Source organism: Rhinoraja longicauda, chromosome 29, assembly GCF_053455715.1.
Source record: "Rhinoraja longicauda isolate Sanriku21f chromosome 29, sRhiLon1.1, whole genome shotgun sequence".
In the NCBI taxonomy this organism is placed as follows: Eukaryota; Metazoa; Chordata; class Chondrichthyes; order Rajiformes; family Arhynchobatidae; genus Rhinoraja; species Rhinoraja longicauda.
Genome location: NC_135981.1, coordinates 29,962,909 through 29,990,493, shown reverse-complemented (window position 1 = coordinate 29,990,493; position 27,585 = coordinate 29,962,909). Strand labels below are relative to the sequence as shown.

At 45.1% G+C, this 27,585-nt stretch overlaps 1 protein-coding gene across 3 annotated transcripts in view; it reads right to left on the bottom strand.

Moving 5' to 3' along the window:
- The window catches only part of LOC144607513 (rho GTPase-activating protein 27-like), a 235,782-nt gene that overhangs the window by 56,550 nt on the left and 151,647 nt on the right, over nt 1-27,585 (bottom strand). For all 3 annotated transcript variants that reach the window (XM_078424405.1, XM_078424406.1, XM_078424408.1), the window contains exon 3: nt 8,257-8,658. In XM_078424405.1, the coding sequence (XP_078280531.1) occupies nt 8,257-8,658 (402 nt within the window). The remainder of the gene's footprint in view (nt 1-8,256; nt 8,659-27,585) is intronic.

The following is a 27,585-nucleotide window of genomic DNA, read 5'->3' as shown; positions in this document are numbered from 1 at the left end:
AAAGCATGGGTTAAATAAAGACAGCCAGCAAGGCATTGTGAACAGCAGGCCGTGTTTTACTAACGATTGAGTTTTTTTGAGGTGACAAAATTAATCAATGAAGGTAGGGCAGTGGATGTTGTTTATATGGATTTTAAGGCGGCATTTTATAGATTCCCCAATGGCAGGCTGATCCAGAAGATTAAGATGCATGAGATGAATAGTGACTTGGTTGTATGGATTTAGAACTGGCTTACTGATAGGGGCGCAGTGGTAGAGTTGCTGCCTAACAGCTCTTGCAGCACCAGAGACCCGGGTTCGATCCGGAATACGGAGTTTCCCCGTGACCGCGTGGGTTTTCTCCGAGATCTTCGGTTTCCTCCCACACTCCAAAGACATACAGGTTTGTAGGTTAATTGGCTTGGTGTATATGTAAATTGTCACTAGTGTGTGTAGAATAGTGCTTATGTGTAGGGTGGCTGGTCGGCGCGGACTTGGTGGGCCAAAGGGCCTGTTTCTGCGCTGTATCTCTGAACTAAAAACTAAACTAAAAGACGGAGGGTTGTGGGGAAAGGCCAACAGAAACATAGAAACATAGAAACATAGAAAATAGGTGCAGGATTAGGCCATTCGGCCCTTCGAGCTTGCACCGCCATTCAATATGATCATGGCTGATCATCCAACTCAGTAATATTCAGGCTGGAGGTCCGACCAGTGAAGTTCCATCGGGAACTATGCTGCGAACTCTGCCGTTTGTGATTTATATATAAATGATTTAGACATAAACGTAGATGGGTTGGTCAGTAAATGACACCAAGATGGCTGGGGTCACGGACTGTGAGGAAGGCTGTCAAAGTGTACAATGGGATATAGATGAGTTGTATGAATGGGCAGAGAAATGGCAGATGGAGTTTCATCCAAGTGTGAGCTGTTGCACTTTGAAAGGTCAAATGCAAGGGAAAAATGTACAATTAATGGGATGACCCTTAACAATAGAGAGATCTTGGGGTGCAAGTCCATAACTCCATAAAAGTGGCCAAATAAATGGACAGTGGTAAAGAAAGCATATGGTATGCTTGCTTTAATAGGTCAGGGCATGGTATATGAGTCAGGAAGTCACAATGCAGCTTTAAAGAATTTTTGTTAGGGCGCATTTTGGAGTATTGTGTGCAGTTCAGGTCTCCATTCCATTCCAGGAAGGATGTGGAGGCTTTGGAAGGGTGCAGAGGAGGTTTACCAAAATGTGCCTGGATGAGGGGGTATAGTTACAGGGATGGGGTCTAGTTACAGGGATGGGGTATAGTTACAGGGATGGGGTCTAGTTACAGGGATGGGGTCTAGTTACAGGGATGGGGTCTAGTTACAGGGATGGGGTCTAGTTACAGGGATGAGGGGGTATAGTTACAGGGATGGGGTCTAGTTACAGGGATGGGGTCTAGTTACAGGGATGGGGTCTAGTTAAAGGGATGGGGTCTAGTTACAGGGATGGGGTCTAGTTAAAGGGATGAGGGGGTATAGTTACAGGGATGTGGTATAGTTACAGGGATGGGGTATAGTTACAGGGATGGGGTCTAGTTACAGGGATGGGGTCTAGTTACAGGGATGGGGTCTAGTTACAGGGATGGGGTCTAGTTACAGGGATGGGGTCTAGTTACAGGGATGGGGTCTAGTTACAGGGATGAGGGGGTATAGTTACAGGGATGGGGTCTAGTTACAGGGATGGGGTCTAGTTACAGGGATGGGGTCTAGTTAAAGGGATGGGGTCTAGTTACAGGGATGGGGTCTAGTTAAAGGGATGGGGAATAGTTACAGGGATGGGGTCTAGTTACAGGGATGGGGTCTAGTTACAGGGATGGGGTCTAGTTAAAGGGATGGGGTCTAGTTACAGGGATGAGGGGGAATAGTTACAGGGATGGGGTCTAGTTAAAGGGATGGGGTCTAGTTAAAGGGATGGGGTCTAGTTAAAGGGATGGGGTATAGTTACAGGGATGGGGTCTAGTTAAAGGGATGGGGTCTAGTTAAAGGGATGGGGTCTAGTTACAGGGATGAGGGGGAATAGTTACAGGGATGGGGTCTAGTTAAAGGGATGGGGAATAGTTACAGGGATGAGGTATAGTTACAGAGAGAGGGGGTAGTTACAGGGATGATGGGGTATAGTTTCAGTGATGAGGGGGTATAGCTACAGGGAGAGGTTGGGCAAACTTGGATTGCTTTCTCTGCAACTCCAAAGGTTGCAGAGAGACGTGATAGAAGTATATAACATTACGAGAGACTTAGATCAGATAGACAGGCAGAATCTTTGTCCCAGGTTGGAAAGTTCAAATATTTGAGAGCATAACTTTAAGGTAAGTGGGGCAAAGTTTAAAGGAGATGTGCATAGCAGGTTTTTTTGGTTGTGTTTTTCTTTACACACAGAGAGGGTGGTGAGTGCCTGGAATGGACAGCCGGGGGTTGGTGGTTGAAGCAGATACTTCATCTAAAAGACTTTTGGATAAGTCTGCAGGGAATGGAGGGATATGTGTTATGTGCAGGTAGATAAGTCATGGACTTGGCATCATGGTCGGCACCAATATTATGGCCCAGCTTCTAGATATGGGCCTGTTGTTGGCCTGTACCGTTGCATGTTCTATAGGCTAGTGAGCATACATCAGTGGCAGGGAATCGATTAGAGAGGATTCGTCAGGATAGGCTTTGCTCTCATTTGGATGAAAATGGGCTAGTTCGGGACAGTCAGCATGGCTTTGTACACAGCAGGTGGCTCTTAGTAGCTCAGGTTTTTAGAGGAGGTGATGACTGTGTTTGAAGAGGTAGATGTTGTCTAGATGTATTTTAATAAGAACCTTTGATAAGATCATGGTATTTTGATCCAGAAAATTAAGGAGCTCAGGATTAACAGTGAATTGGTTGTGTGTATTCAGAACTGATTTGCACACGGTAGACAGAGGGTTGTGGTTGTATTATTCTGGCTGGAGGTCTGTCACCAGTAGATAGAAACATAGAAAATAGGTGCAGGAGGAGATCATTTGGCCTTTTGAGCCAGCACCGCCATTCATTGTGATCATGGCTGATTAGTAAGTTTGTAGACAACACCAAAATTGATGAAGTTACAAGGAGTGAGGAAGGCTGTCAAAGTATATAGTGGCATTTAGATGACCAACATAAAAGTGCAGAGAAATGGCAGATAGAGTTTAATCCGAGCAAGTGTGAGGTGTTGCATTCTGGGAGGCCATAGGTAAAGAGAAAATACAGTTAATGGCAAGACTCTTGAGAGCATTGATGATCTTGAATTTGACATTAAGGAATCTTGGAGCTCGAGTCCATAGGTCCCTGGACGTGGCAACATAAGGTGCGTGGTAATGAAGACATATGGTATGCTTGCTTTCATCAGTCAGGGCATTGAGTACAAGAGGCAGGAACTCAAGCTGCAACATCACCACAGGACTTTGGTTGGTACGCATTTGAATTATGGTGTGGAGTTCTGGTGGTCCCATTACAGGAAGGATGTAATGAGGGTTCCGAAGAGGTTTAAGTTTCTGCTGCATGGATTGGTATTAAGGATAAGGAGAGTTTGGATGAATGGATTGTTTTCTCTGAAGCACTGGAGGCTGAGGGGAGATCTGATAGAAGTTTATAAAATTAGAAGATGCATAGATAGGGTAAGCAGTCAGAAGATAGACACAAAATACTGGAGTAACTCAGTGGGAGAGGCAGCATCTCTGAAGAGAAGAAATAGATAACATTTTGGGTCGAGACCCATCTTCAGAGTGAAGAAGGGTCTCGACCCAAAACGTCACCCATTCCTGGGTCTCTGGCGCTGCAGTGCTGCCCTGTGCAACATCACAGGGTCCGTGATGTCTGATCAGCAGAACATATCCTGGCAAGTGGCTCCCTGTTGATGCAGTGATACTGGCAAAGTGAATGGATGGTTAAGCCTGATGCACAAATACTAACTTTTTATTCTATTCCAGCATATTTTTCTTTCATCAGCCAGATTTTCCTTTCTCCTTTCTCCATAAAAAGAGGACTTCCCTCCTAAGCGAAGGGATAGGAGGGCATGGCCAAGTGAAATAGGAATCGATGTGAAAGGTGAGATGAGTAACGGATTTAAAGTATTATATATTAATGCCTGAAGTATAAGAAGTAAAGTGGATGAGGTTGAGATTAGTAGATATGACATTGTGGGGATTACAGACACAGGAGGATCGGAACTGGGAACTGAATATTCAGGGTTATATGTCCTATAGAAAGGACAAGCAAGTGGGCAGAGGAGGTGGGGTAGCTCTGTTGGTGAGGGATGAACCCCCCTTGCGGTGAGATGGGGACTGACGATGTAGAGGCACTGTGGATAGAGTTGAGGATTTGTAAAGGTTAGAAGACACTAATGGGAGTTATCTACAGGCCCCCAAACAGTAGCCTGGATATAGGGTGTAAGTTACAGTAGGAGTTAAAATCGGCATGTAACAAAGGTAATGGGGGATTTCAATATGCAGGTAGACTGGGAAAATCAGGTTGGTTCTGGACCCCAAGAAAGGGAGTTTGTAGAGTGTCTCCGAGATGGATTCTTAGAGCAGCTTGAACTGGAGCCTACCAGAGAGAAGGCAATTCTGCAAATAGTGTTGTCCAATGGACCAGATTTAATAAGGGAACTCAAGGTAAAGGAACCGCTTGGAAGTAGTGACCATAATATGATTAGTTTTAATCTGCAATTTGAGAGGGAGAAGGTTAAATCAGAAGTGTTAGTGTTGCAGTTGAACAAAGAGGACAGTGAAGGCATGAGAGAGGAGCTGGAAAAGGTCGACTGGAAAAGGATCCTAGCAGGAATGACGGTGGAACAGCAATGGCAGGAATTTCTGGGCATAATGCAGAAGACGCAGGATTATTTCATTCCAAAGAGGCAACCGTGGATGACAAGGGAAGTTAGGGATGGAATAAAACTAAAATAAAAGATGTATAACATAGCAAAGAGTAGCAGGAAGCCAGAGGATTGGGCAACTGTCAAAGGACAACAGAAGGTAACAAAAAGGGCAAATCGGGCTGAAAAGATGAAGTACGAGGGTAAGCTGGCCAAGAATATAAAGACAGATAGTAAAAGCTTCTTTAGGTATGTTAAGAAAAAAGATTAGTAAAGACAAATGTGGGTCCCTTGAAGGCAGAAACGGGTGAAATTATTATGGAGAACAAGGAAATGGCACAAGAGTTGAACAGGTACTTCGGATCTGTCTTCACTAAGGAAGACACAAATAATCTCCCAGATGTACTGGAGGACAGAGGATCTAGAGAGACAGAGGAACTGAAAGAAATTTGCATGTGGTGAGAAATAGTATTGGGTAGACTGAAGGGACTGAAGGCTGATAAACCCCCTGGGCCTGATGGTCTGCATCCCAGGGTACTCAAGGAGGTGGCTCTAGAAATCGTGGATGTATTGGTGATCATATTCCAATGTTCAATAGATTCAGGATCAGTTCCTGTGGATTGGAGGGTAGCTAATGTAATCCCACTTTTCAAGAAAGGAGTGAGAGAGAAAACAGGGAATTACAGACCAGTTAGCCTGACATCGGTGGTGAGGAAGATGCTGGAGTCAATTATTAAAGAAGTAATAACGGTGCATTTGGATAGCAGTAAAAGGATTGGTCCAAGTCAGCATGGATTTATGAAGGGGAAATCCTGCTTGACTAATCTTCTGGATTTTTTTGAGGATGTGACAAGTAAAATGGATGAAGGAGAGCCAGTGGATGTAGTGTATTTAGACTTTTAGAAAGCCTTTGATAAGGTCCACACAGGAGATTGGTGAACAAAATTAGAACACATGGTATTGGGGGTAGGGTATTGACATAGATAGACAATTGGTTGACAGACAGGAAACAAAGAGTAGGAATAAACGGGTCCTTTTCAGAATTCGCAATATATATTAACGATTTGGATGATGGAATTAGAAGTAATACTAGCAAGATGACACAAAGCTGGGTGGCAGTGTGAACTGCGAAGAGGATGTTAGGAGGTTGCAGGGTGACTTGGACAGGTTGAGAGAATGGGCAGATGCATGGCAGATGCAGTATAATATAGATAAATGTGAGGTTATCCACCTTGGCGGCAAAAACAAGGAGGCAGATTATTATCTCAATGGTGTCAAATTAGGTAAAGGGGAAGTGCAACGAGACCTGGGTGTCTTGTACATCAGTCACTGAAAGCAAGTGTGCAGGTACAGCAGGCAGTGAAGAAAGCTATGGTATGTTGGCCTTTAATGGGAGGATTTGAGTATAGGTGTAAAAAGGTCCTTCTGCAGTTGTATAGGGCCCTGGGGAGACCACATCTGGTGTATTGTGTGCAGTTTTGGTCTCCTAATTTGAGGAAGGACATCCTTGCTATTGAGGCAGTGCAGTATTGGCTCTTGAGATTGATCCCCGGGATGGCAGGACTGTCATACGAGGAAAGATTGGAAAGACTGGGCTTGTATTCACTGGAGTTTAGAAGGATGAGCAGGGATCTTATAGAGATGTATAACATTATAAAAGGACTGGACAAGCTAGATGCAAGAAAAATGTTTCGAATGTTGTGGGAGTCCAGAACCAGGGGCCACAGTCTAAGAATAAAGGGGACTCCATTTAAAACTGAGGTGAGAAAAAACTTTGAAAGAAAGTTGTGAATATGTGGAATTCTGTGCCACAGAAGGCAGTGGAGGCCAATTCACTGGATGGATTTAAAAGAGAGTTGAATAGAGCTCTAGTGGCTAGCGGAATCAAGGGATATGGGGAGAAGGCAGGCACAGGTTACTGATTGTGGATGATCAGCCATGATCACAATGAATGGCGGTGCTGGCCCGAAGGGCCAAACAGCCTCCTCCTGCACCTATTTTCTGTTTCTATGTACATTTTGATTTTTAAGGCATTTGAGGAAAGATGTTAGGGTGTCCGTCCAAACATGTATTCACACAGGGCCAAGTGTAGAGGAGGAAGCCAGCACCTACACTATCTAAAGGATCGTGGCAAGGACTGGAAGCATTATGAACCATTCTTAGGAGCAAATCCTACTGCCTGAGACCAAAGACTCTGATTAGAATTGCCAGCACCCATCCAGCACAGCCAATCTCATCTATGCCACCATGCAACACCAAGCCAGGCCTGACCAACCGACTTGCGGGTGGAAGGGCAAGTCCTGATCAGGCTCCCCCATCTTGCTGGAGAGAGGGCTGAGAGCAAATCCGTGGGAAATGGAGGAAGTGCATTTGAGGGCTCCACTCCATCAACTATGGCTGATTGGAACAATCAAGGTTTTCTCTGTCGCCTCAATACTATATTATTCACTGTTGATTTTTCTCTTTGCGCTGCCTGTTCCACTTGTGTAGTTCAGTTTAGTTTGATATTGTCACGTGGACTGAGGTACAGTGAAAAGCTTGCTATCCAGTCAGCAAAAGGACTATACATGATTACAAATCTAGCTATCCATCGCATGTAGATATAGGATAAAGTGTATATCATTTAGCGCAAGATAAAGTCCAGTAAAGTCCAATTGGAGATAGATCGAAGATCAATGAGGTAGATGGGTGGTCAGGACTGCTCTTTTAACTGTACTCATATATGGAGAGACTTGACTGGATAGCACACAAAACAAAGCCAGTCACTGTGTCGGGACAGGTTACAATAGTAGACCAATACCGGTAATACCAATGATTTGAAAACAGAAAGAGGTTGAGACTATATGTGATGAAAGAAAGGAGGTTGAGTTTGGCTGCTCTCTGAAATGCACTGTACTTCCTTCATTCATTTAAGCAGGGTTGAACTTTACTGGTCTCAAGACTCTTGGCATCTGCCTGACCCAGTCCCACCAAAGTAATACCTATGGTCCTTCACAAAGTATTCAATTAATTTCCTCTCCAAGCATAGGGCTTTTGTAAAAATGAAAAATGATTTTAAAAAACTGCAGCTCAGGAAAAATAAATAAAAAGAGAAAATGGTGGAAACATTTATCAGTGGAGAGAGAAACAAGGTTAAGCTGAACCATTATCAGACTTGGGGAAAGGTCTTTGACCTGAAATTTTAACTCTTTTTCTTTCACTACAGATGCTGCCTGACCTGCTAAACATTTCCAGTGTTTCATTACATTGTTTTGCCAATCAGAAAGGCGTGTTAAGATGTGAAGTGTGAATAGTGCTCCACAGGGTTTCATCCACAGAATTGAATAGAGAGGAATCTATTCAATGATTCCCAATGATCAGCTTCTACTTCCCCGACAGAGATACAAATCGGCAAGCTTCACTTCCATCCAGGCTGAGTAACATACCCTCTGGTCTCGGATTGCATCCCCATGCTCCATCACCTCTGCCTCTGCTTGTCCTGGTGGTTCCCACGTCGTCTCCCCAGTTGCTGGATTGTAGTAGTAGGGCTGGCCACTAACGTCATCAAAGAGCGATTCCCATCCGTCCAAGGGAATGCTTGTACTGGAACTGCGGGAAGAAGGGGTTGGCTGCTCGCTGCTGTCAGGGCTGGTGAATGGACAGTCCCAAGTCGTCTCTCTCGTCACTGCGTTGTAGTAGAAGTGTAGCCCACTACTCTGGTCAGTGTGAGTTTCCCATTCCTCCTGCTGAGTGGTTAAGTCAGTGCTGGCAACTGGTGGTTCCTCTGTGAACTCCTGCTTCAGCTGGCCAACATTCTGATACACTGCCTCAGGCTTCTCATTGAAAATCTTTAAAATAAAACAAAGTGACATTCAGTAAAAGTCCATGTAAGAAATGAGAACAAACTTGCATTTTATATTTGACGACACAACGTGCTAGAGTAACTCAGCAGGTCAGGCAGCATCTCTGGAGGGAGGACCTCTTCAAAGTAGGCATCCGTTGAGGAGATTTCACAGTGGAGCAGTAAAATGGATAAACAGGGAACTGCAAGTGCTGATTTACAAAAAAGGGACAAAGAGCTGGAGTAACTCAGTGGGCCAGGCAAAGATGGTGCCGGGATCTGCTGAATTACTCTAGCACTTTGACCTTTTTTGGGGGGAAATCAGCATCTGCAGCTCCTTGTTTACGTTTTTTTTTTATTGCCTTTCGATTCCTCAAGAGATCCTAATGTGCTTCAGGAGAAATATTGTCAATTTCTGGCAGTGCAAAGGGAAATATTTCAGCTCATTATCGGGATAAACCTTTCTGTTGGTTCCTTTTCTTCAGAATGTGCAGATATTACACCAGCCCTCCAAACACCAAAGTAAAAAAATTCAAAACCACTTCTTTTTAGATAGGGATTAAAACAAACCTTATAAAGCAGCATTTTAAAATGCGAATATTTCTACTGCTTCTTTGAAGGAGATAGTTTCCACATAAACACTCCTAATGACATCGATGACCACTGAGATACTGTGCTGTGATCTGTGACTGGCAATAATTAGATTAGTAACTGTGGGCAATCTTCCAACATACAAGGTCACAGGTACCATCCCACGGCAGATCCACTGCTCCAAACATCTCCCGATAGATTCACTGCTGCATTACCAGTTCAAAAGGAATTCATGCAAAAGACTGAATGATGTTTTACTCTGTGCGGTTGGAATATTTATTGTTATGTACAGGTAAATGATAACATGGAACAGATGGTCTTGGCATATGTTGCCTGAATTAAGATTAGCAGCGAGCAAAGGTAAACAATCAATCATCTTTGCAGTTCATAAATCAGAGGAGTAGAATTTGGCCATTCGGCCCGTCTAGTCCACCATTCAATCATGGCTGATTTATCTTTCCCTCTCAACCCTATTCTCCTGCCTTCACCCCATAACCTCTGACACCCGCACTAATCAAAAATCTGTCTATCTCCACCTTAAAAATATACATTGGCTTGGCCTTCACAGCCTTCTATGGCAATGAATTCCAGATTCACCACCCTTTGGCTAAAGAAACTCCTTCTTAGTGAATCTTAGTGAAACATAATATCCTGGGGGGGGGGGGTGGGATATTGGGAGGACATACCAGAGCAGATGTTCAGAAATTTCCATTCATGGGAGAACAAGGAACGAGAGAATATTGTGCGAGATTAGGGGACAGTCATTTAAAGCCGAGACGTATGGGAACTAACTTAGTGTTGAATCGTTCGGGTGCTCTAACCCAGAGAGTTGAGGAGGCTGGATCATTGGGGGATATAAAGGAGTGGATACATTTTTGAAAGATCTGATTTGAGTGCACAGAAATGGAGAAAAGTTTGGGGCAGATAAATCCACTCCAAAACCAGCAACCCTATCCTCATGCACAGCACTGCCCTGGAGGAGGTAGAAACATTCACATACCTAGGCAGTGTTGTGGACACCACCGGAGGGGCAGATGCAGACATAAAAAGCAGAATCAATAAGGCTAGGGTGGTGTTTAACATGCTCAGGAAGATCTGGAGTTCAAAATACATCTCAATCAACACCAAAATATGCATCTTTAATTCAAATGTGAAACAGGTGATGCTGTATGGATCAGAGACATGGAAAACAACAAAACACAGACTGCAAACATTCATTAACACCTGCCTCAGGAGAATACTAAACATCTGGAGGAGAGACAAAGTAAGCAATGTGGACCCGTGGAAAAGAACAAGCCAGGATCCCATTGACTTACAAATTCAAAAGAGAAAATGGAGTTGGATTGCACACACCCTCAAAAACCTGCCACAAACATCACCGGCAAGCACTGAAATGGAACCCCCAAGGAAAAGGAAAATAGGTCGCCCCAGGAACAGCTGGAGAAGAGGTGTCCAGGCAGGAATGTCTGGGAGTGGTCTCGACTGGGGAGATCTCGAAAGAACCGCCAACAACCGAGTGAGGTGGAGGACATTTGTCAATGGCCTATGTTTCCTAGAGGAGCAAAGGGCTTAAGAAGAAGAAGATAAAGCAGATAAAGATAAAGATAAAGACAAAAAGCAGGAGTAACTCAACAGGTCAGACAGCATCTGTGGAGAAAAGGAGTAGGTGACGTTTCGGGTTGAGACCCTTCACCAGACTTCATCAGTCTGGGGCAGACCAGCCAATATGATATTGAATGGCAGGGCAGGCCCAAGAAGCTAAGTGACGGACTCCTACGCTGACCTTGTGTTCTAAGAGTTGGAAAGCAGATCTGTATTTCACTACTCAATGGAAAGGCTCCCATTTCTACACTTTAATCAAGACTGCTGGCAAAAAAAGTGAAAGATTTTCACAAACTTGCATTGGTGCTGATCACGTGACAGCTTTGACTGTGCAGCAGGGTGGGGAAGGGAATTCACTCACGTCAAAGCCTTCCTGTGCTTGTCGCTGCCTACCTGCATTAAGGAGGTCTGTAGCACTGTGCGAGGCAGTGCAGGCAATGGACCCCTGGGATCCTGCACTGGGCATCATCGATGCAGAACCAGGCTAACACCAGGGGACATGGACAGTAATACAGAGTTGACAGAAAATCTGCACAATGATTTCAAATTGCATCATGTACAATAAATTCAGGAAACAGAATTGATGAAGCAATTCGTTTCACATCGACTGAAACTAAATGGAAGTGCCATTGCTGGCAAAATCCATTGCCAATCTACACTCAGCAACGTCTCTTAAGCTGAACAGATTTAGATAACCACTTGTGCTTTAGTAATGTTGTTGAAAGAGAGATCACCTGCTCGTCTGTGAAATCCATGTTCCCAGCAACCCTCACCAACGTCTACAGATGCGCCGTAGAACGTATCTTATTGGGACGCATCGCAACCTGGTTTTGGAACAGCTCCGTCCAAGACCACAAGATATTGCAGAGAACTGTGTGCGTAGCTCAGACCATCACACACACCGACCTCCCTTCCATTAATTCCATCTACACGTTGCCTCGGTAAAGCCACAAGTATAATTAAGGATGAGTCTCACCCTGGTCACTCCCTCTTCACCCCTCTCCCATCAGGCATGCGATATAGACATTTGAAAACCATACATCCAGAATCAGGAACAGTTTCTTCCCAGCTGTTATTAGGCAACTGAATGGTCCTCTCATTAGCTAGCACGTAGTTTTGACCTCCCATCTTCCTCATTGGAGACCTTTGAACTGTCTTTAATCAGACTATGTTGGACTTGCACTAAATGTTGTACCCTTTATTCTTTTATTGTGTACTGTGGATGGCCTGATTGTATTCGTGTGTAGTTTTTCTTTAACTGGATAGTGTACAAACAAACTGATCTCCCGGTGGCCGAGCACTTCAACTCCCCCTCCCATTCCCAGTCTGACCTTTCTGTCATGGGCCTCCTCCAGTGCCATAGTGAGGCCCACCGGTAATTGGAGGAACAGCACCTCATATTTCGCCTGGGCAGCTTGCAGCCCAGTGGTATGAATATCGACTTCTCCAACTTTAGATAGTTTCTCTGTCCCTCTCTTCCCCTCCCCCTTCCCAGATCTCCCTCTATCTTCCTGTGTCCACCTATATCCTTCCTTTGTCCCGCCCCCCTGACATCAGTCTGAAGAAGGGTCTCGACCCGAAACGTCACCCATTCCTTCTCTCCCGAGATGCTGCCTGACCTGCTGAGTTACTCCAGCATTTTGTGAATATATACCTTCGATTTGTACCAGCATCTGCAGTTATTTTCTTATTTCACTGTACCTTGATACACGTGACAATAATAAACTAAACTAAAAAGTAGCATTGCAACTCCCTAGATACTGTGGTGTACACAGTGGATGGGAGTTGATGATATGATTGATAATCGGAAGGTTGTGTGCAACCAAATGAAGCGAGGCTGACATCTGACACTTACTGTGAAGTGTAACAATTGGCTTATTGGTAACTGGAACACTATTGTACTCAAGTATTTCATGTATCTTAAGTACTCAATCAGCATGGAGAAAGTTGGTTGTGGGCAGTTGGTATGGACAGGGCAAGCTCCAGTAATACCATCACAAGTTGCACAAGGACACAAGGCCTCTATTGTTCATTGTACATTCCATTCCTATTAGGAAGGAAGCATTTCCATTCCACTAGTTGTATTCAATCATTCACACTACGTGGTCTGAGGCCAAATAGATGTCAACTCCCTTCACGGTGGTGCAGCGGTAGAGTTGCTGCCTAACAGCGAATGCAGTGCCGGAGACTCAGGTTCAATCCCGACTATGGGTGCTGTAAGGCAGTTTGTACGTTCTCCAAGAGATCTCCAGTTTCTTCCCACATTCCAAAGACATACAGGTTTGGAGGTTGATTAGCTTGGTAATTGTAAAAAATTGGAGCTAGTGGGTGTAGGATAGTGGTAATATACGGGAATCGTTGGTCGACGCGGACCCAGTGGGCCGAAGGGCCCGTTTCCGCACTGTATCGCTAAACTAAACTATCCAGTCATCCTTGGTGAGAAAAGCACAGACGAATATACATTGTTTCATTGGCCAAGGATTTTCTCAGAACATCTCCATTTAATTTTCTTGTTTTCTTTGTGACTAATCAAAAACACTGTCTTACTTGCCCCATCTCTCGTCTTTCAATCTGTATTGGGAATTTCCAAAGTGTTAAAATGGGAAGTAATTTTAAAAACATTGTAAAGGTCAAGTAATCGGCTCAACTACGCTCAGATTTGACAGTAAAGCTGTATTTTGGGTTCCAAATATTCTCAGAATGAACCCCTTATTATTTTATTATTTGTAGATTTAAATAACCCTGGGTAACAATAAGATACCATATCACATGTCTTTTATTCACAAAATGCTGGACTAACTCAGCAGGTCAGGCAGCATCTCAGGAGAGAAGGAATTGGTGACGTTTCGGGTCGAGACCCTTCTTCAGACTGATGTCAGGGGGGCGGGACAAAGGAAGGATATAGGTGGAGACAGGAAGATAGAGGGAGAACTGGGAAGGGGGAGGGAAAGAGAGGGACAGAGGAACTATCTAAAGTTGGAGAAGTCGATATTCATACCACTGGGCTGCAAGCTGCCCAGGTGAAATATGGAGTGCTGTTCCTCCAAATAGGTGGGCCTCACTATGGCACTGGAGGAGGCCCATGACAGAAAGGTCAGACTGGGAATGGGAGGGGGAGTTGAAGTGCTCGGCCACCGGGAGATCAGTTTGGCCAACGCAGACCGAGCGCAGGTGTTGAGAAAAGCGATCGCCGAGCCTGTGTTTGGTTTCGCCGATGTAAATAAGTTGACAACTTATGCTCCAGATGTCAACTCAGTGGGACAGGAGCAGGCAGAACCAATGGGTCTGCCTGGGCAGTTGTGTTGATGGATTTTGGGGAGAAGGTGAAACCGGGCTGTGAAACGATAAGGTTGGAGGCTGTGGAAGGCAGAAGGGTACATGGAAGAGTTAGACAGGTACATGGATCAGTTAGATCCACACTGTATCTAACACAACTGTGAGGGCCTGTTTCCATACTATATCACTCCATGACTCTCTAAGTGATGAAATCAGAAATGGTGAGATTATCTGTACTCATCTGTGAGCTCATGATCCAAGTATAAGTAGGGGGAAGTTGTCGCCTGACCTCAGAGGTCAGCTCGCCAGACTACCACAGCACCTCCCTTGTCGGTGGGTTTGATGATAATGTTGGGGTTGCTGCAGAGTGAGTGGAAGGCTGTACGTTCAGAGGGGGAGAGGTTAGTGTAGGTAAGGGGAGTGGAGAAATTGAGAGGGTTGATGTCACGTGCACTAGACTCAGTGCCAAAGGCCTTGGACCACCTTATCTTGCTGTGATGCCACTTTCAAGCACACCTAGTGCTCTGCTCCACACACTCCCCAAAGCCTTACCATTTACTGTGCAGGTCCTGCCCTGATTCGACTTCCCAAATTGCAATCCCTCACATATATCTGCATTAAATTCTGTTACCCATTCCTCTGCCCGTTTGCCCAACTGATCAAGATCACTCTTAAAAAGGTCTGGTTCTAAATTTCGACTTTACCCTCTCATCCTTGGTTTTCCCAGCCAGTAATAGTTTCACAGCATTCACCTTTTGACTTCTAATTTCAGGGAAGCAAAGCAGAGTTGTGTGCAAGCTTGCTTGTTATTGAACTGATGATGGGCTGTGGAGGCCAAGTCAGTGGATATTTTTAAGGCAGAGATAGACAGGTTCTTGATCAGAACGGGTGTCAAGGGTTATGGGGAGAAGGCAGGAAATTGGGATTTGTGAATGGGAAATGGGATTAGGAGGCAGAGATTAGCCAATGGTGGAGTAGACTCGATGGGCCGAATGACCTAATTCTACTCCTATAAATTGTGAATGTGATATCCTACTGGTAAACTCATAATCCACTCCTTCCAATGTCATTGCCCTTGAAAATATAGGGCGTGGTGCAATGTTATTCAGCAAATGTTATTCAGCATTTAGCGGTAGTTTAGTTTAAAGCAACAGTATAAAAGCAGGTCCTTCGGCCCACCGACCACCCATTCACACTTGTTCTATGTTATCCCACTTTCCACATTCCCTACACACTAGGGGCAAATACAGAGACCAATTAACCTGCAAACCCACACATCTTTGGGATGTGGGAGGAAACCTGTGAAACCCACACGGGAACAAGGAGAACATGCAAACTCCACACAGACTGCAGAGGTCAGGATCAAAGCCAAATCTCCGGCTGTGACACAGCAGCTCTACCCGCTGCACCACTGTGCCGCCCCATAATCCAAAACTGATGTTTATCAACAGTGAAAATAAGTACCAATCACTTCTGGGTGAAGTTACTTTAGGCATGAGAATGGACCAGCCTCACAAGAGGCAGCAAAATATCCATTTTAAAACGGCTTTGTGACCACCCTCTTCCCTGTTGCACCATGGAAATTGTGCCATTGAGAGTTATAGAGACGTAGAGCACAAAAACAGGCCATTTGACCCACCTCATCCATGCCAACCTCTTTTCTCGACACTACCCCCATTTGCCTGCAATAGGACGTCTAGTCCAATACAGCACAGAGGCAGAAACCATCTTACAATGATACTACTCTGATCTAGACACACGCAAGGCACAGTATGACCTATTTTCGACTGCTTCTTGCTATTTTATAATTTATTGGGGGGCACAATTTGGAACCAGTACTGCATGTATTGACAGTAAGCTAAAAAAGTAGAAACCCAACTTCTAATCCTGGTGTACAGGACACCATTGCAAGGTAGATGCAAAAAGCTCAGCGAGTCAGTCGGCATCTTTATAGAAAAGGAATAGGTGGCGTTTCGGGTTGAGACTCTTCTTCAGTTGGAGAGCGGAAAGATATAGACGACGATATGGAGATATATAGAACAAATACATGAAAGATATGCAAAAAAGTAATGATGATAAAGGAAACAGGCCATTGTTAGCTGTGGGCTAGGTGAAAAGGAGTACAGACAATGAGACTCAACAAGACGACTTTGAAGCTGGTACGACTTGGGTGGGGGAGGGATGGAGAGAGAGGGGGAATGCAAGGGTTACTTGAAGTTGCAGAAATCAATATTCATTTCACTGGGTTGCTGGGTTGTATATTCTTGCATTGGTATGTGTGGAACAGTCCACAGAATCCCATGTATAATCAAACCCAGGGATGAAGTCCCATGTGTTTTCATCTTGGCTGCTATGTAAAAAGTTTAAAGCGGCTTTACTTTAGACTTTAGAGATACAGTGCAGAAACAGGCCCTTAAGCCCACCGTCCATGCCAACCAGCGATCACCCTGTACAAAACACTATCCTACGCACTAGGGAAAATTTTACAACCTACCAAAGCCAATTAACCTACAAATCTGTACGTCTTTGGAATGTGGGAGGAAACTGATGAAAAACCACAGAGAGAACATACAAACTGTGTACAGACAGCACCTGTAGTCAGGATCGAACCCGGGTCTCTGGCGCTGTAAGGCAGCAACTTTACCGCTGTGCCACTGAGCTTTTAGTTAATTATTTGTTTATTTCCCTCTGCCCCTACTTTTCATCCCATAGAACATTTTATATGCATTAAATAAGAAGTTAATTCTCAAGAGTTTCCTCCAATTAGAACCTCTTTCCAATTAGAATAGTTCTCATTTGCACCAACCTGTTTCCTGCATGAAGTTGAATATTATCTTTCCCACACCACTAATTGTGTCAGAAAGCTTAAAGTATTTTATTCCGATCCCAAACATAAGCTGTGGTTTCCTGTTAACTCAGCAACAGTGCTAATCTGGTTTGGTCTTGACCTCAGCATCCAAACAATGTACTGTTTGATATGGAGAATTTTGCAAGTAGCAAGGTACAAAGTGAATGAAAGATGTGCACTGTGCTCCAGAGGTCTTTGAATATATCTACACCTCTCTGACCCAATGTCATTTGTCAAGCTGGGTCAACCAGTGTTGCCCTGTGGTAGTTTGTTTCCTGCGGAAGTGGTATTAGCGGAAACTACAGTTGGGTGGAACAGTGGCAGAGTTGCTGCCTTGCAGTGCCAGAGACCTGTTCGATCCTGACTACTGTGTAGTGTTCGATTTTCTTTACGTTCTACCCGTGACAGCATGTGGTTTCTCTGGGTGTTCTGGTTTCCTCCCACACTCCAAAGACGTACTGGTTTGTAGGTTAATTGGCTTCGGTGAAAGTTGCAAATTGTCCCTAGTGTGTGGGATAGTGTTACTGTGCGGGGATCACAGGTCTGTGGGGACTCTATGGGCCAAAAGCCTCATTTCTATGCTGCTTCTCCAAACCAAACCTCCCAACTACACCAGTGAGTTCCACCCAGGCACCACAAACTTCCACAGGGTGAAATCCTCAAGGTTTTAAATCCAGAGATGTTGCCTGACTCACTGAGTTACTCCAGCGCTTTGTCTTGTTTTGTAAACCAGTATCGGCAGGCTTTTGTGCCTACATTTTACTGCTCAACTGCAAAATCTCCTCGATGTATGTCTACATTAAAGAAGTTCTCTCCCACCCTCCGATGTGAGTTCTGGTCCTGTGTCCCTGCTCCTCCCATGTTCTATCCTGGACTCACTCCAGAGATGCTGCCTGACCCGCTGAGCTACTCCAGCACCGTGTCGTTTTTTGTAAAGCAGCATCTGCAGTTCCTGGTGTCTACACTTCACTGTACAGGTGTTTTAAATACACATACTGTAATAATATTAATTTATAAGCAACATTTCATGATCAGCCCAACCATTGGTTAGCATTTGTGAATGTTAAAGATTTTCACAAGCATCAAGAGATATTGACAGATATTAAGGTGGTGATAAAGGTGATCAATGAGGGCAGGGTAGTGGATGTTGTCCACATGGGTTTCAGTAAGCCATTCAATAAAAGCCCCCGAAGATAGACACAAAATCAGACAGCATCTCTGGAGAAAAGGGTCAAGGCTAGGGTTGCCAAGGCTGGTATTAGCCAGGACATCCCGTATTTTGGGCTAAATTGCTTTTGTCCCGTATTCGGCCCAGGGCGCTGTAGGCCCAGACAGCGTAGGTCCGGACAGTATAGTTAAAAAAAAACCTGCAGAAGCTGGTTAAAATCTGTGCCTACCTTCCGGACAGTAGTTGTGGCAGTGTAGGCCCCGAGCGCCGCCTAATGGAGGTTGTGTAGCAACCAGCCTCCCGGCCCGGGCGGCCGCCATTGGTGGAGTGGGAGCATGTGGCTGCTGGCTGGGTGGGGTCCCGTATTTGGGAGTGAGATAGTTGGCATCCCTAGTCAAGGCCCTTCTTCAGACCACTTCTCCAAGCCCCTAATGGTAAACTGATCCAGAAGATTAATACTGACTTGGTCATAAGGATTTAGAACTGACTTAATAATGGAAGACAGAGGGTTATGGTGGAGCGACAATATTCAGGTTGGAGGTCTGTGATCAGTGGAGTTCTACAGAATCTGTGCTGGGACCACTGCTGTTTGTGTTATAGATTAATGACTTGGACATAAATGTAAATGGATTGTTGGTTAGTTAGTAAGCTTGCAGTTGACACCAATGGATTCATGGACTTTGAGGAAGGCTGTCAAAGTATACAGCAGCATATCGATCAGCTCCAGAAATGGGTGGAAAAAAGAGACATAAACATTATTCCAAGCAAGTGGAACTAATTGTAGACTTTCGAAGAGCTCCCCCTCCCCTTCCCCCACTCACCATCAACAACACCACAGTCAAATCTGTGGAGTCATTTAAGTTCCTTGGAACCATCATCTCCAGGGACCTTAAATGGGGGGCCACCATCAACTCCACAGTCAAAAAACCTCAACAGAGGATGTACTTCCTGCGGCAACTGAGGAAACACAATCTGCCACAGGCAATGATGGTCCAATTCTATACTATTATCATTGAGTCCGTCCTCACCTTCTCCATCATGGTCTGCTTTGGCTCAGCCACCAAGCTGCAACGAATCGTTCGATCAGCTGAGAAGGTTGTTGGCTACAACCTTCGCCCCATTGACGAACTGTACACTGCAAGGGCCAGGAAGCGAGGGGGCAAGATCATCTCTGACCCCTCTCACCCTGGCCACAAAATCTTTGAAGCACTTCCCTCTGGAAGGCGACTCCAGACTGTCAAAGCAGCCACAGCCGGACATAAAGACAGCTTTTTTCCACGAGTGATAGCTCTACTCAATAACTAAAGTCTGGAGTCTCTTTTTTGCTCTGGTTTATTTTCACTCACATGTTTAGACCGTAATGTTGTATCCCTATTGTTTTGATGTGTTTATGCTTTATTCTCAATTGTTAACTGCATGTTTGTGTTGTCATTTGTGAGCGGAGCACCAAGGCACATTCCTTGTATATGCACATACTTGGCCAATTAACTTATTCATTCATTCATTCATTCATTCATTCATTCATTCAATCATTCATTCAATCATTCATTCATTCATTCAAGTGCGGTGCTGCACTTTGGAAGGTCCAATGTATGGGGAAAATATGCAATTATTTAACAGCATTGATGTACAGAGGGAACGAGGTTCAAGTCCATAACTCCCTGAAAGTGACAACAAAAGGGTGAAGATGGCGTATCGTCTGCTCGCTTTCATCAGTCTGGGCATTGAGTATAGGAGTCAGGAAGTCATGATACAGCTCTATAGGACTTTGGTTAGACTGTAATTAGAGTATTAGGTGCAATTCTAGTCACCCCATTACAGGAAGGATGTGGAGGCTTTGGAGAGAGTACAGAGGTGCTTTACCAGAACGCTGCCTGGATTAGAGTGCATTAGCCAAATGGGCAGGTTGGTCAGACTTGGATTGTTTCCTCTTGATCACCAGAGGTTGCGGGGAGACCTGATAGGAGGATATAAAATTATGAGAGGCATAGATAGGTTAGACAGTTAGATCCTTTTTCCCAGGATTGGAAATATGAAATACTAGAGGTCATAGCTTTACGTTGAGAGGGACAAAGCTTAAGGGAGATGTGCAGGGCAATTGTTTCTTAAACCCAGAATACGGTGAGTGTCTGGAAGTTGCTGATGGGGATGGTGGCTCAAGCAGATACTTTGGTGGCATTTAAAAGCATTTGGATAGGCATATGGATATGCAGGGAATGGGGGAATATGGGCTATATACAGGTAGATATGTGATGGTCCTGACATCATGTTCAGCACATTGTTCTTGTGCTGTGCTGTTCCATGTTCTATATTAAGGCAACGTTGTGACAAGTTAGCTCTCATGCTTGTCTGCACTTTCCAGAAAACATCACTGTCTACTAAATATGGATCCCCCCACCCCGCCGGCTATCATAGATGGATCCTCACTCACATCTCCTGTGTCCTGGAGTTCTTCTTTTGGTTCCCTAGTCCTCACCTTTCACCCCACTGGACTCTGCATCAAACAGACATTTGCATCACCTCCAACATGATCCCATCACCAGTCACATCTTCCCAGGTCCACCTCTTTCTGCCTTCCGCAGAGACATGCTCCCTCCACAACTCCGTGGTTCAATCATCTCTTTCTGCCCTGATATCTCTACCCTGATACATCTCCTGCGGTTGCAGGGGAAATAAACTACTGTCCCTAGACCACCTCCCTCGCTCCATCCTGTGAGCCCAGCAGTGAGATGGACGTCCACATACAAGATAGACACAAAATGTTGGAGTAACTCAGTGGATTAGGCAACATCTCTGGAGAAAAGGAAATCCATGACGGTTCGGGTCGGAACACCTTCTTCCCATTTCCATATTGACCTTTCCGTCCTGGGCCTCCTCCACTCCTAGAGTAAGGCCACACAACACACCTTATATTCTGTTTGGTAGCTTACAGGCCAATGCTATGAACATTGAATTCTCCAATTTTAGGGAACTACTTCCCCCTACCTTTTAGACAATAGACAATAGGTGCAGGAGTAGGCCATTCGGCCCTTCGAGCCAGCACCACCATTCAATGTGATCATGGCTGATCATTCACAATCATTACCCTTCTCCCCATACCCCCCGACTCTGCTATCATTAAGAGCTCTATCTAACACTCTCTTGAAAGCATCCAGAGAATTGGCCTCCACTGCCTTCTGAGGCAGAGAATTCTACAGATTTACAACTCTCCGAGTGAAAAAGTTCTTCCTCATCTCTGTTCTAAATGGCCTACCCCTTATTCTTAAACCGTGGTCCCTGGTTCTGGACTCCCCCAACTTTGGGAACATATTTCCAGCCTCTAGCGTGTCCAATCCCTTAATAATCTTATATGCTTCAATAAGATCCTCTCTCATCCTTCTAAATTTCAGTATATACAAGCCTAGTCGCTCCAGTCTTTCAACATACGACAGTCCCGCCATTCCGGGAATTAACCTAGTGAACCTATGCTGCACTCCCTCAATAGCAAGAATGTCCTTCCTCAAATTTGGAGACCAAAACTGCACACAGTACTCCAGGTGCGGTCTCACCAAGGCCCTGTACAATTGTAGGACCTCGTTGCTCCTTTACACAACTCCTCTTGTCATAAAGGCAAACATGCCATTAGCTTTCTTCACTGCCTGCTGTACCTGCATGCTAACTTTAAGTGACTGATGAACAAGGACACCCAGATCTCTTTGTACTTCCCCATTTCCTAACTTGATACCATTCAGATAATAATCTGCCTTCCTGTTGTAACCACCAAAGTGGATAACCTCACATTTATCCACATTAAACTGCATCTGCCATGCATCTGCCCACTCACACAACCTGTCCAAGTCACTCTGCATCCTCATAGCATCCTCCTCACTGTTCATACATTCCAAACCAGCTTTGTGTCATCCGCAAATTTGCTAATGTTACTTCTAATCCCTTTATCTAAATCATTAACGTATATTGTAAATAGCTGCGGTCCCAGCACCGAGCCTTGCGGTACCCCACTAGTCACTGCCTGCCATTCTGAAAGGGACCCGTTAATCCCTACTCTTTGTTTCCTGTCTGCCAACCAATTTTCTATCCATGTCAGCACCCTACCCCCAATACCATGTGCTCTAATCTTGCCCACTAATCTCCTATGTGGGACCTTATCAAAGGCTTTCTGAAAGTCCAGGTACACCACATCCATCGGCGGTATTTATTCACAAAATGGGAAATTATCAGTCTGAAGAAGGGTCTCGACCCGAAACGTCACCCATTCCTTCTCTCCTGAGATGCTGCCTGACCTGCTGAGTTACTCCAGCATTTTGTGAATAAATACCTTCAATTTGTACCAGCATCTGCAATTATTTTCTTACACCACATCCACCAGCTCTCCCTTGTCCATTTTCCTAGTTACATCCTCAAAAAATTCCAGAAGATTAGTTAAGCATGATTTCCCCTTCGTAAATCCATGCTGACTCAAAACAATCCTGTTACTACTATCCAAATGTTCTGCAATTTTTTCTTTTATAATTGACTCCAGCATCATCCCCACCATTGATGTCAGGCTAACTGGTCTATAATTTCCCATTTTCTCTCTCCCTCCTTTCTTAAAAAGTGGGATAACATTAGCTACCCTCTAATCCACAGGAACTGATCTTGAATCTATAGAAGGTATTTATTCACAAAATGCTGGAGTATCTCAGCAGGTCAGGCAGCATCTCAGGAGAGAAGGAATGGGTGACATTTCGGGTCTAGACCCTTCTTCAGACTGATGTCAGGGGGGCGGGACAAAGGAAGGATATAGGTGGAGACAGGAAGATAGAGGGAGATCTGAGAAGGAGGAGCGGAAGAGAGGGACAGAGGAACTATCTAAAGTTGGAGAAGTCGATGTTCATACCGCTGGGCTGCAAACTGCCCAGGCGAAATATGAGGTGCTGTTCCTCCAATTTCCGGTGGGCACTGGAGGTGGCCCATGACAGAAAGGTCAGACTGGGAATGGGAGGGGGAGTTGAAGTGCTCGGCCACCGGGAGATCAGTTTGGTCAATGCGGACCGAGCGCAGGTGTTGAGCGAAGCGATCGCCGACCCTGCGCTTGGTTTCGCCGATGTAAATAAGTTGACATCAAAGCAGCGGATGCAATAGATGAGGTTGGAGGAGGTGCAGGTGAACCTTTGTCTCACCTGGAAAGACTGTTTGGGTCCTTGGATGGAGTTGAGGGGGGAGGTAAAGGGACAGGTGTTGCATCTCGTGCGGTTGCAGGGGAAAGTGCCCGGGGATGAGGTGGTTTGGGTAGGAAGGGACGAGTGGACCAGGGAGTTACGGAGGGAACAGTCTCTGCGGAATGCAGAGAGGGGAGGGGATGGGAAGATATGGCCAGTGGTGGGGTCCCGTTGTAGGTGATGGAAATGTTGGCGGATGATTTGTTGGATCCGCTGGCTGGTGGGGTGGAAGGTGAGAATGAGGGGGATTCTGTCCTTGTTACGAGTGGGAGGAGGGGGAGCAAGAGCAGGGCTGCGGGATGTAGAAGAGACCCTAGTGAGAGCCTCATCTATAATGGAAGAGGGGAAGCCCCGTTTCCTGAAGAATGAGGACATCTCTGACGCCCTAGTGTGAAACACCTCATCCCGGGCGCAGATGCGGCGTAGACGGAGGAATTGGGAGTAGGGGATAGACTTTTTGCAGGAGACTGGGTGGGAAGAAGTGTAGTCCAGATAGCTGTGCGAGTCAGTGGGTTTATAGTAAATGTCTGTCACTAGTCTGTCTCCTGTGATGGAGATGGTGAGGTCCAGAAACGGGAGGGAGATGTCGGAGATAGTCCAGGTATATTTAAGGGCAGGATGGAAATTGGAAGTGAAGTGTATGAAGTCAGTGAGTTCTGAATCTATAGAACATTGGAAAATGATCACCAATACGTCCACAATTTCTAGAGCCACTTCCTTAAGTGCCTTGGGATGCAGACCATCAGGCCCTGGGGATTTATCAGCCTTCAGTCCCATCAGTCTACCCAACACCATTTCCTCCCTTCTTCCCTCATATAGCCCCTCCGTCCATGTGCCACACCTGGGTTTGCACCTATTTCTCCCCTCCCACCTACATTCCTTCCTCTAACTTCAATTTGCAACTCTCCAATCCTTTTGGCTCAACAATTCTGACTTTTCACCTCTGGCCTTTGTCCAACCCATCTGCCTATCAAATAACCTCTCCTGTGTCAAGCTTTGACACCCCTCTCTTTCAGCTTTCTCCTTACCCTGCCCCCCACAACCCCACAATCAGTCTGAAGAAGGATCCATCTCTGAAACGTCACCGATCCATGTTGTCCAGTGATGCTGCCTGACCCAGTGAGTTACTCCAGCACTCTGTGAAACGTCACCTATATATGTTCTCCAGAGATGCTGCCTGACCCAGTGAGTTACTCCAGCACTCTGTGAAACGTCACCTATACATGTTCTCCAGAGATGCTGCCTGACCCAGTGAGTTACTCCAGCACTCTGTGAAACGTCACCTATACATGTTCTCCAGAGATGCTGCCTGACCCGCTGAGTTACTTCAGCACTCTGTGAAACGTCACCTATACATGTTCTCCAGAGATGCTGCCTGACCTGTTGATCTACTCCAACACTGTCTTCTGCTGTCTACATAATCCCAGCTTCCCTATGACCACTGGGATCTGTCTGTAAGGTCTATTTACCTCCAGGTGTGTGACTGACTGCACATTGCAGGAGGAGACAAACACTCTGCTATACTATGTGTTATATCGCACAATCAAATTGTGGCTCACTTGGGTAGAGTGATGTTTGTAATGCTTTGCTTAAAGCAAAGTTGCTTCTATTCTTGGCTGCTAGTACCTTTGTGACAAAGTCATTGTGTTGCTATGTCCTGCAGTTGGTAAGAATGGTTCGTGCTGCCAACTTCATGAGGGACATTAAATTCAATGAGCATAAAAATATAAACAAATACATCAATCACAATTGTGATTTGGGCTGCCAACTTCATACGCAACAATACATTCAATGAGTGTAAATATATGAACAAATATGTCAATCACAATTCTGAAGTCTGCAGAAGGGTCTCGACCCAAAACGTCACCCATTCCTTCTCTCCAGAGATGCTGTCTGTTCCACTGAGTTACTTGAGCACTTTATGTCCACTATCAATCACATAGGTTGGGAACCATTAAAAAAACTGATAATTAAAATGAAAATTGGTCAGAGGTGCAAGAAGACCAAGAACCCAAGTTTCCATTTTATCTCATAACTCTAGATTTTAAATCAAACAGATGGAAGGAAATCGGTCTGTGATGAACTACAGTATATTCATACCTTTCATAATCTTATTCTTAATTTGCATCTTTAGGTCATGTAAACACTGGGAATGTATCATTGATTTATGCAGATGTGCACAATCTGTAATCAAAGAGGTGTAGCTGGTAATGTAACCAGGTCACACACACTGGGCCTCCGCAGTCAAGGACTCTGTCCGGTGTACCTACTGGTGTACACATGGAGGAAGGGGGAAGTTCAATACGTTACAATGTTCTTTTACTGAGAAGCCAACAAAATCTGAAGCCTATGACGCAAGAGGTCAAAATAAATCAATGTAGATGAACTGATGATAAACTTAGGTTTCACGTGCATGTCTCATTATAAAAGGATTTGAAGACCAAGTTCCACAGTTTGAAACTTTGCAAAATAATCTTGTTTTTGTTTCTTTCTCTCGTCATTATCTCTAAGACAATTGAAAAATAACAGTTCAATTGAAAGACTCGCGGTCACCATGACACCAATGTTAAAGGTCGCTACATGATAATAATAGTAAAAGACCATTCAGCCCTACATGCCTGTCCTATCAATTACATGAATGAATGTGTGCTGGCCACTCCTCGGTAAGCACCAAGCCCTCAGTCCATTGCCTTGCCCACTGCCATCGCACCAGTGTTCAGACTACCAACTCACCTTTCCCCCATCCCTGTACAGCAAAACCACTCCACTGAGGAAGATTAAATGGTGTCATTGTATCTGCCAGTGCTTGCATCGTTTCAGATACTGGAAACACATGGGTTAAAGAGGATAGTTCCAAAATGTGCTCTTTGCATGGAAGCTCCTGCTGTCAGTGAGCTGGTCAGGCCAGAGAAAGGCAAGTGTGACAGCTTTCCAGAGGGAGTGATCAACGATAAGTGCTGAACCAAAGAATTTAGAGGAGGGATAGAGAGCCACACTCTGCAAGGCTAGTGACATTCCATGATGCATTGATGTCCTATGCATGTACCATGTACCATGCATTGATGTGCCATACATGTACCATGCACTATGCATGCATGATGTACCATATACCATGCATTGATGTACTATGCATATACGATGTACCATGCACTACACGTACAATGCATTGATGTACTATGCATGTACGATGTACCATGTACCATGCACTATGCATGGATAATGTACCATGTACGATGCATTGATGTACCTGCCCAACTGTATACAAGCGACAGCAAGAAGCATGAATGGTGTTTATCTCCAATTCCACAAGAATCTATGGAGGAAAGGAACGCATACTTCATAAGTTCATAAGGAGCAGAATGAAGCCATTCGGCCTATTGTCTACTCCGCCATTCAAACATGGCTGATCTATCTCTCCCTCCCAACCCAATTCTCCTGCCTTCTCCCCAAACCCCCTGACAACCTAATAATTACAAATGTATCTATCTCTGCCTTTAAAATATCCATTGACTACCTCCACAGCCTACTGTAGCAATGAACTCCACAGATTCACCTCCCTGGTCTACAGATCCAAAATATCCATTGACTACCTCCACAGCCTACTGTAGCAATGAACTCCACAGATTCACCTCCTTGGATGCAGGCAGGACCTCTGCATTAGCGCTTGCCTGCTACAGGGAATAATGTACCAGGGGTCCTTTCCCACTTGGATGCAGGCAGGAGCATCCCAGGTCTTCATGCCTCAGTGGTATCGTGAGTCAGTCCACTCACAGCTCTGGTCAGTGCCACCTGCAGGAGATTGTTGCTGGAGGACAGGGCTGTGACCAAGGAGTGAGCGGCTGCTGATCTGGGATGACAGTCTGGGTTTATAGACACACAGCTCACCATGTGTAGGGCACGGGTCTGGGACTTCCTGTGATCCGAGTCACAATATATGCACAGCCGTTCCTTAGTCCACAAGACCAGGTGGAACTGAGGAGGTGGGAAAGGTTGTCTTCAGCATCTTTGCTCCCACCACCAGTATCAGGCAGTGCCCTCATCTCTATCCTTTGGGCAAACAGCCCAAACTGGAACCCCTGCAATTGCCAACTGATATTCCCAGGGCTATTATAGATCATGGATGCAGAAGCCCCAAGAGCCTTTGCAATCCAGAGAAAATCAAAAGAGAGCAATATTCCACTACACTGGCCATTGGGGGACTCTCTCTCTCTCTCTCTCTCTCTCTCTCTCTCTCTCTCTCTCTCTCTCTCT